At 35.1% G+C, this 10284-nt stretch overlaps 1 protein-coding gene across 1 annotated transcript; it reads right to left on the reverse strand.

Annotated features, from left to right (window-relative positions):
• Positions 1–1249: 1249 nt before the first annotated feature.
• Positions 1250–10245, reverse strand: LOC128189187 (uncharacterized). The gene is made up of 11 exons (XM_052860692.1): positions 10135–10245; positions 4495–4560; positions 3873–4185; positions 3654–3701; positions 3265–3476; positions 3079–3168; positions 2649–3000; positions 2354–2533; positions 2139–2267; positions 1895–2045; positions 1250–1602 (listed from the first exon to the last, which is right to left on the reverse strand). Exons 2-11 carry the CDS (start codon positions 4495–4497, stop codon positions 1338–1340), a joined length of 1743 nt encoding a protein of 580 aa, XP_052716652.1. The 5' UTR covers positions 4498–4560; positions 10135–10245; the 3' UTR covers positions 1250–1337.
• Between the last annotated feature and the right edge of the window lie 39 nt (positions 10246–10284).

Genomic DNA, 10284 nt, shown 5'->3' on the forward strand with positions numbered 1-10284 from the left:
AAAATCCTTGGCTAGCGAAGATGGTTCAATAATATCTCGAATACCTTTCATATTTTTATTACGTGTACAATAACATTTTTATTGTATGTACTATCATACTATGTGCAGCGGAAAGGGCAAAAAATACATTTTTACAAAATCAATGATAATTTAAATTCAACAATGCAAAATAATATCATCAATGACCATTAATGCAAAACCAACAGTCTTCTTTGCAATATAAATATACAAAAAATCAACCAAAGGTGTCTTTATGCAAATCAAACAAAAAAAAAGTAAAACCAACATACATAAATGCAAAACGAACAGATATTAATAATAACACGCGCGGTGTCCAGTCAAATCGCACACAGACCATCTCGTACATAGTTCATGTCGAATACAAAAAGTCAACTTTTTTATTCTTTATTTTGCATTGTTGAATTTAAATTAATATTTTGTAAAAATGTTTTCTGGTTTTTTTTTTTGCCTTTCCGCTGCCTATATAATACCCTTGTCTTCACAACAATTGTATTTCTATTTTGTGAGATTCTTGTTATTTCTTGGTTACTGTACTGAAAGGATTTATCTTTGGTATAAAATTTTTGTTTGTTCAAGCAGTCGCTCAATGGGTTTTTTTTAAAAGAAAAACTGCTTGAAAACAAGCTGTTTTATACTAAAGTGCGAAAATGGCGGAAAAAGGTAAACTTCATAATGTCATGTTTTTAAATTGTGGGCAATTAAATCAAAATGAAAATTATAAAAAAAACACTCCAAATGTATATCTGTGCATATAAAAACAAAAAATTACAATAAAACGACGATGTTCATTTAAGGGGGCCATTTTAGGCTCAAACCATATATTGTCCTTTAAAGTGAGTACATTTTATCGTAAAAACAAACCAGACACCAATCTTTCAAAGGCTAATGTTGTTTTCTGAATGATAATTTTGGCCATGTTTAGTTGAGTGTTTTATAAGTTATCACTAAAGATCAATATTAATCACAGAAAATTGTCAATCACTTTAAGCATGCGCAGAAAAATGCCAATTTGATGTTTTCATGTTTAGTCACGGATAATTGATTTTAATTGTTGTTATTTTATCTGTGCTTTTCATGAAAACACATTAAGTTAAGAAATATTGATAATTTCACATTATTTACTGTGAAATTTTAATCTATTTATCAGAATGAATGTTTAGACGTTTTGTTGAGTTTATATATAATTGATCCATCTTTTTAAAAAAATAACTGCATTTTTTTTTTAAAAAAAAAGGTGGATGTACCAGATTAAATAGACGCAAAAAGTACCATCTGTATATACACGTAATTAAAAAATGTGATTAACATCTTTGCTATTACTTTCGTCCGACTACATTAATATTTGAAACTGTCGTCTCCCTGGTATAGTAGCAGTAGTGGACCTTATGAAAATAACAGTCCTCGTCATACGGATGATAACTATCACAACTACTTCCGCTGCTGGTATACGGGTACCTAATCCACCCATCAGTAGAGCGCATGCCCAGCACTTTCTGACACTTTTTTGCTCTCATGTCAGGATATAGATAGAACGGTTCCTGATGAGGTAAGATGATGGGAGCTGATTCAGACCCGTCATTCCTTCAACATAATTAAAATACTTCGAACAAAATGTAACATCATCTAAAAAGGTAGACTTACCTTGATTCTTTTAAACAATCAGTCACAAATTCAAGTTGGAATTTTGACGATTCAGCTATTTTCATATTCAACTTTTTTTTAAATAATAGCAGCAATAGAGCATACATTTTGTAACCATAATTTTAATAAGAGACTATATCTCTTTGTCAGAAAAGTGTATGGATAAATTTGGTACTCATAATCACTCATATTTAAAACTTACTAGTGTATCAGTAGATAACAAAATCAGTACCTGCAGCAGTAGGACAGTGTATAGTAGTTTCTTGTTGATATATATATGCTTGGAACAGCTCCTGAAGTGTTAACCGTTTGATCTAGTGGATCACTGTAATGTCTGCGCGGACGGCTTTGTAAACCGTGGTATATAGATCCTGCACTAAATCCTAGAGGAAAACAACATGCGAATTTTTAAAAAAAATGGTACTAAAAAAAGAAAGAAGTGCTTGTTTTTTCATTAAAAACTATTAATAACCAACCTGACGGACACCTGCTGGAAACTCGGGCAATACAGTAAGATCCAGAGGGCCAGGCACGAGATCCGGAAACCGAAGCCTCCTTGGCCCGAGCGCAGTAGGACATTTTGAGAGTTGTAGGCGTTTGCAAACCTTAACAGTGATTCTAACAATAGGTCATCAATTCAAAAATTCGATAAGTTAAAGATATAGTGAATGTTGTTGTACCTTTTAAGTACCTTTTAATTGCAATCCATGGTATTGAAACGTATTATTTGGGTTTGTAGCAATGGTAGAATTTACTGTGTGCGTGGTACTTCCAGTTTCCCATGGTCCATTATCAGCTGGACATCCATTAGTGGGTTCCAGGAGTGCAAAAGACTCTGATGGCCAGGACACGGGATGGCTGGGAGCAATATCTTAGAGACAGTCAATGTGTTTATGTTATCAATGTCCATTATACATGTATTGTCATATGTCATTTCTGTAGATTGCAAATAAACCACACCATTATGTTGCAATTAAAAATAAAACCTGTGGGTGAAGGTGCCTGGAGGTATCCCGTATATGCTTTTAGAGCCTGTTGAATGTAGTTTCGCCAAACAGGCAGCGAGTTTTCAAAGCCTCGTGAACAGAGCTTTTCATCCACAATATCCTCTGGCGCCTGCCAATATTTTGCGTCAAGCATCTCGTCGATGCTCACAACCTTGTATTTGATTGGCTCGCTGACATGCTCGCTCCCCTTTGAGGTGCTAGAAACGGTGGTCATCCTCGAGTTCAGATTAAGAGTATCCAAGTACGTCGGGTTGTCCGTAAATGTTGTGGACAATGATACTGAAGACGTTTGACCCCTAGCCGCACCAGTTGGTACCAGTAGCTCAGGATGCTTAACAAAAAGTTAATGAGAAATTTTTCAAAGTTTTAACATCCATATTTAGCGAGTTTTTACTGAATTACAACTTACTGTTCCTATGATAGAGCGGACAATGTCTGCTACGGCTAAACGCTTTCTGATTTTCTTCTCCCATCCTATTTCTGTCTCCATGACCACATGCTTAAAATATGTAAAATAGTTTTTGTTTTTATAGTAAATGAACATAAACTAGAGATCGATCAGAGTATAAACTTTGCAACTGCTATTTATATTCACCGTGCCCCAGTCCTGGAGAAAGTCCATGTAAGTCTGATTGTTATATGTCCCTGGCAGTGAACATACAGTTGCTGCGAATTCGTCTCCGACATTAAACTTGTGACTGCTGGCCAGATTGGTCATATACCTTGATCTCCCTTTGTTACAGAGGCTGATCTCATCAATGTACACGAAGTCGCCCATATTAGTCTCATGATTGACAGACTGGTACCCTTAATCATAGAGCGAAAAGCAACCTTTTTTTTTTATTACAAAAGTCAAAAGTACAGTGCATCAAAGCGAGGAAATTGTTTGATGTCATGATACGAGCTGAAGTATTGTTGGAAAGGCTATCTGTTTGTTTCATTGTTCAATTCAAGGTTGCAAGAGGTAGGTGCTTCAATTCCTACCTTCACTTAGGGAGAATGCATGAGAGGATAAATCCCCTGTGGTATTTCCTAAATCAGAATTTAGATTTTTTTAAGTACGTGGCATGTTTCGGACAAAGAGATATATATTGAATTAAAGCTGTTAAAGACAATTTATGTGTCAATATTTAATAAGTCATTTTTTTTATTTGTTTCACGATTGAAAAAATGATTTAAGACTGCAAAGACCTATAAATGTACCAATGTCTATCAAGTCGTGAAGCAGTCTGGTTTGGTAAGACTTGGTTCCGTAGAACACCTCTTTATAGTGAGTGGGGAAACACAAGGGGTACTCGTGGTACGAAAGTTCACGAGGGGAGTCGGGCGGATCCAACTTGAGTATCTGGCGCGTCATTAACAGCCCGGGATCCTTCCCTGTGTTAATGTGGCTGTCACCGTCTGGATTCCCCTTAAGGAGGTTGTATCCCATCCCCACGAACAGAGCGGCAGGGGGTAGTGAGGCATGAGAGAGGTGAAGGACGGACAGGCACAGACAGGTAACAAACACATAAAACTAACAACCGAATAAAAGGGAAACAACATATTTTTTTTTAGTTTTTACACTGATAACGAAGATAATTTTTCATTAAAATAATTAACAAATACATTCAATACACAATGAAAGATATTGTTCAATGAAACACTTCAAGGTTAGGTTTACAAGTTGTTTTGCTATTTTGATAAAACAACTAGAGTATTTGTATGTACAAATGTAACTTAAAATGTGTGACATAAACAAAAACTTTGATACTCATAACCTTTAGATTTTACAATGCAAATCATGATTTTTAGAACATCATAAAGGACAAAAATGATAACTCACCATTTTAGCAGGTCTAGATACTTTTACTGTTTTTGGGTCAGATGGTCAGTGAGGTTAATCTTTGACCTTTTTTTAAGTAAAACAATATCACTACACAAACTTCTATCACTTCAAAAGAACGGATAATTTGGTCATGATGACCTATTTAGTTGTCAAACGATAAGGTCTATTATTGGTCAATCTATTTTAGTTATAATGCTATAGGTCAGGGTCATTCGCGTTGATTATTATGTAAATTCTTGGAAGAAAGTAAAAATCATTATTTTGAATGCGCACGGAAAATAAAGACCAACTTAGAGGTCTCTTTACTTTATTGTTTGACATACTCTAAGGCGGCCAGACCAATTAGTTGGTGAACACAATAATCAAAACAGTTAAGAATATAATATGTTTCATGTGTATGATAATAATTTCGTTAATATATTTCATGGGCTGGGGGTGGACAACTCTTGTCGAGTTGGGACATTTGTGGACATTTGAACATTCATGTACATATTATTTGGGAGTTGGTGTAAAGAGCGGTAACTCCATTGGTTTAACTCGGAAGTCGTTGTTAGCAATGTTTGGACACTGCATAATTATGCAGATAGAAGTAAATAAAGGCAAGCATGTCATAATTATATGATTCTGTAGATAAATTATGATAGAAGAGAATAGTAGTAAGTACTTTCCTATAGCGTTTCGTCTGAAAGCGAAATCGTTTGTAATTCTTGGGTATTCCACGGAATGCAGAGTTAGACACATTGTGTAAATCGATTACTACGGGGTAAACTAGAGATCTACAGCTGGATGGTCGCTGCCATTTTTTTTTTAAATTATTTTAACATCTTTTAGAAGGAGAGTTTTGTATATTTACTAGAGGCACAATTCAAATTTAAAAATTAAATAGTTAAATATTAAGAATATTGTTTTTACTAAAAAAAAGTTAAGGTCTAAAAAATCATATAACTTTTTATGTAAATCTGATAGTAATTTTTTGATCATCCAGATAAGACTTGTGTAATTATTATGGTACATATACAACATATTTAACAGGCGGTAATATGCCTGTTTATGTCATCTCCCAAATCAAACACAAGAGCTGACAATATATATGAAAAAGGACAAAAGACATGAGGGAAATTCTAAAAAAAAAAAAAAACAGCCAAAAAATCCCATAAACAAAATTAATTTGATCTGATGATAAAAAGAAGAAAACGAAGATGAGGAGCGACGTTCATTATATACAATAAATTCAAGGTAACCAATGGATTTTATACCGTTAAAAATATATATTTTTAAAAAGTACTATAAAGATACACTATTGAATAGTATATTATTTTCACATTTCATATCGTTCATCTCCAATGAAGATATCTGTGGGTACATGTATAGATCGTTTTAAAACCTAAGACATTTTAACCAGTTAACAAGTCCCACTGAAGGCTCATGGATTCCCAAAATACACTATGTACTGTTGATCTAGATGAATAATGATAAAACTATCATATTGTTTGACTTGCAATTGCCTGAATATCTTTGTGAAAATACTTTACACAAATACTTAAAAGATTTACATAATATATTTAAATATCAGCACATTTTAAGACAAATCTTTTATATGAAAAGTAGTTAGCTTAGTGTAGATTTTACTGATAATAAAAAAAATTATTTCTATAAATAAATAAACTGTGGATTGTAGTTCTCATTGTTTTAAAATGTGGGGTGTTCAATTGAATTGGGCTCATTTGAATTGTACTTTTATTTCGTCAATACCACTTTTCTACGTGCCTGTGGATTGTAGTTATGACCTACTGTTTCAATTTGTTTCCCCAAGAGGATTGAAGAGAAATTCTTGAGTTATCTTTCCTCTTTATAAACATTCCATTTTGCGAAAGAAGAACTCTTATAGAAACATATTAAATGCATGTACTAGTTGTGATATATAAAGCACTAAAAATGATTGAGAACACGAACAATTGAAACTGTCAAAGGATGATATCCCTAAACATACGTCCCTCTCTAGAATAAGGAATTTATTTATTTTTTTCTTTACATAAATAGATACATGTATGTTCTATTACTGTAGAATGTTTAAAGAATATAGACATACCTAAATGAAATTGAAACTGGCTTTAAAAGTAGACCTCAGAGAGAACAAATTGGTAAATAAAGCGACTATAATTAAGACTCATTCCAAGCCAACTGTGCTGCAGTGAAGATCGTAGTTTAGCGTACAAAAGGTGGGTATGTTTATTTGTAGTACGTTTCTTTAAATTGTTATAAAAAACGAAAGAAAAACGCAACGCATTTGTATTTGATCATAATCATCAGATTTTGACAGATCATTTATTAAATGAAGACGTAGTGAAACGTCTGAAGTCTATCACAATCGTCATAAAGCAGGAAACTCAATACGGGCGATCTAACATCAAAGACATGCTTACTGATCGACCCTAAGCGCATTCCATTCCATTTGTATGTTTCATTGTGGATGAGTATTTCAGACCGAGGTACTTTTTTCGTGTATGCATGCATGTACGAGGGTTGATCCGAAAGAAATGGCGTAAGTTTAGGAGAAACCATGCTGGTCACAAGGTGTTGATGTTACATTTTAAGTTTAAAGGTTCTCTTCCTGAATTTGCTGGTTATTTGATTCTAATTGTATTCATCATGCCGCCATAACTATTTTACAGAGAAAACTTCATATGCATGTGAGGTGCGTGTGACTTAATTCCTCTTTAGCGCCACCTACATAAAAAAAATACCGTGATTATGGTCAGTCAGTGTGCCTATATGATGAAGTGGCACCCGCTGTTTTATCGGCCAGATAAATCATGTACTTAATTAAAAGCCATTCTTAAAGGTATTCAGGAGAAAGAAATAGCCGGATAAATCATGAATGATTACCCGAAAAGTAACGTGAGCGCCAGGATTTATCTCCCTTTAGATGTTCTGTTTTGTCGTGAAGGTGTTTGTAGAATTTGACAAATTGACGCCAGGAAACGAGGAATATGGGCCACCTTCAATGTTATCAGACCTACTAAATTCTTAAGAAGGCAAAAGAGTCGGATAGGCGAAGATTTATGACAAAATGGTTCCTCGGATTTTAACAACAAACATTTCTGACAATTAGCCTCTTGAAATTGAAACTGATTTGATTTAAGGGCAACTTTTGACTCGTTTCGATCTGCGATGTACTGGTTGCGTATGTAACACCCTGAGAGTGTTGAACCCGAATTCCGTACGGGCCATGCAGAAATTATGTCGTAAAAAGATTATTAGTGGTGGTAAATCAAATTCTGATTAGTGGAAACTCTGTTTGCTGAGCCATGTTTTACACTGACATGTATTTTAACGAAATAAATGTGCCTGCGTCTTCGTATCTCTTCTAATATATCTTTGCTATAATCAAAATATTTTAATCTTTGTAAAGTTAACCGCTGTCTTCTTTATTAAATCAGACAGCAAAGTTTTGTAGGGTCTGGGCTATAGTTGTTAAGATACCCTCATGATACCGATACAACCTCCCTTAGGCTTGTATTGGAAAAGTGTAACTGTTATAAATTACCGTATGTCAGTAAAATAAATTAAAGACTTGTCGTTCAAATTCAAATTTGTTTACATAACAAGAATAAATTGGATACTTTACAATCATACATAAAACAATATATTGTATATTTTCATTGACATTTGTAAAAGACATTTACATACACGACCAACGGGGAGGCTGGTTTTACCAGAGACATAAATAACATGTTAAATGTATATATGTCTCTGGTTTTACCGATCAACTAGACGGATGATAGGTCTAAAAATCTTCGTGTAAAATAAATGTGTCAGATTCTTTAAATCCACAAACCAGACTACTTAAAACATGTAGAAACTGTATCGTATGTCAATTAATAAATGAATATGTTTGAAAACTCCATGGTTTGAGCACGAAACATGTCGCATTAGCGTAACATAACCGCTCACGGAAATCGTACAACGCCGGAGTTAACCTTTTTGTACCCCCACCCCTCAGCAAGGAGAAGAAAGACAATATTTGTTACATAGACTTGAATAATAAGATAAAAGGAAACCGGAGAAAGTCCTGCAAATATTCTTCAGTAGGCGAGTGTGACAAGGCTGTGTAAGGGAGCCCCTCTCTCCCCCCAGGAACTACCCCGCTCTCTTTGTTTAGGGATCTAGCATATACCTATAAAATCGCTTTGTCAACAGAGGATTACCGGAGGCAAATGGAACAGGTTTAATCGTCACTTCTGTAGGTAATATTGACAGTCAAACAACAAGAGCCATCTTCACACTTTGTCGAGTAAGTTTGTGTTTGTTTTCCAATTCTTCTGGAGCCTCAACAATCAAGTGTCACAGACGGTCAGCTCTGGAACGCTATACAGCGCCAAGGTCTGTCTCTCCAATCCACGGCGATGGTGTTTACCAATAGACTCTAGAGGAGCCCGTTCAATGGCATGAGAGGCTTGTTAGCTTCTTTTTGAACCATTGTAAATCTGTCACATAAATGACGAAGATCTATTTCTCTTTTTGAACCTGAACGAGTGTGTTGTATTTCAATAACTCATTGTATCTATTACAATTTGCAAGCCGCGTGATTTTTTGTATCCATTTATACACACACTCGTCTGATTATCCCGCGGAATCTGCGTACATGCATGCTGTGCGCGTGAATACTAATTAACACCCCGACTTTGATTTCTATGAACCTTTCTCACCCTCTTAATGGGGTAAGAGCACATATCTACAAGAGTGACGTAATAACAACAATATATACAAATCCACTTTTATGTCTTGTCTTTAGAGTTATTTTGCGGTAGGTAAATCCAAAAACTTATCTTTCAAGGAAGTTTCTAATTAAAGATAAAATAAATCTGTGAGGGCATGTTTAGAAGAAATATCTTCTCGATCATTCATATATATCTTTAAAAAAATATCGTGCTTGTCGTTGGAGGTTTTTAAAATTTTGAGGATCGATTTAATAGCCACTATTCACCTTGTTGAGAAGAACACATACGAGTGTTAATATTTACAATATGTTATGTCACGCCGATTGTTGTCAGTAATGGCCGTTTGACACGAAGTTGTCATCGACTTGACCCCTGTACACGTGTATATTAACACGGAGACTGAATGAGAGGCATAGAGACGTGTTCCGGAAATATGTGCGCTATTTAGGGGTCATGCGCTGAACTCCTTGGAATAGCGCATCATTTTGATAAGTGCAGATGCTTTACAGGCACTCTTTGATATTTAATCCATTTGTATTTTTCTGCTGTTGATACGCGGCTTCAATCTAATTAAATATATTGTGATGCCGAGCAGCGGAACTATTTTCGTCAATGAATGCAATCAATCGACAGTCTGAAATACTCACTCAAGACACCTGTGAATTCTTTTTACAGATTTTGTCCAATTATTTCATTACAATTTTCTTTCATGTTGCTAAAAACGTTATAAATTTGTAAAATGCGTGATGAAACAATTTCTGTTAGTACTTTAAAAAGTCCCCTCCCGCTTGTCAATCAAACACGCCCCGCCTACTTTTTGCAGGTAATACTTCAACTTAAGGAATGGTCAGTGACAGAAGAAATTCATTATTGTTGTAAGCGACCTACATACAGACAAGGGCCAAACTTAACGTACCTGTATCCCCGACCAGCGACCCGCGTGCGTGTCTTCCAACAGGTGGGCGGTCCAGGTCGTCTCCCGCATCGCGGCGGATAATTTTGTTTGTGTATCATCACAAGGAACTCGACGATCTCGTCAGGTCTGTGAATATTGGAATAGGGAGTA

This window comes from Crassostrea angulata, chromosome 6, assembly GCF_025612915.1.
Source record: "Crassostrea angulata isolate pt1a10 chromosome 6, ASM2561291v2, whole genome shotgun sequence".
Lineage (NCBI taxonomy): Eukaryota > Metazoa > Mollusca > Bivalvia > Ostreida > Ostreidae > Magallana > Magallana angulata.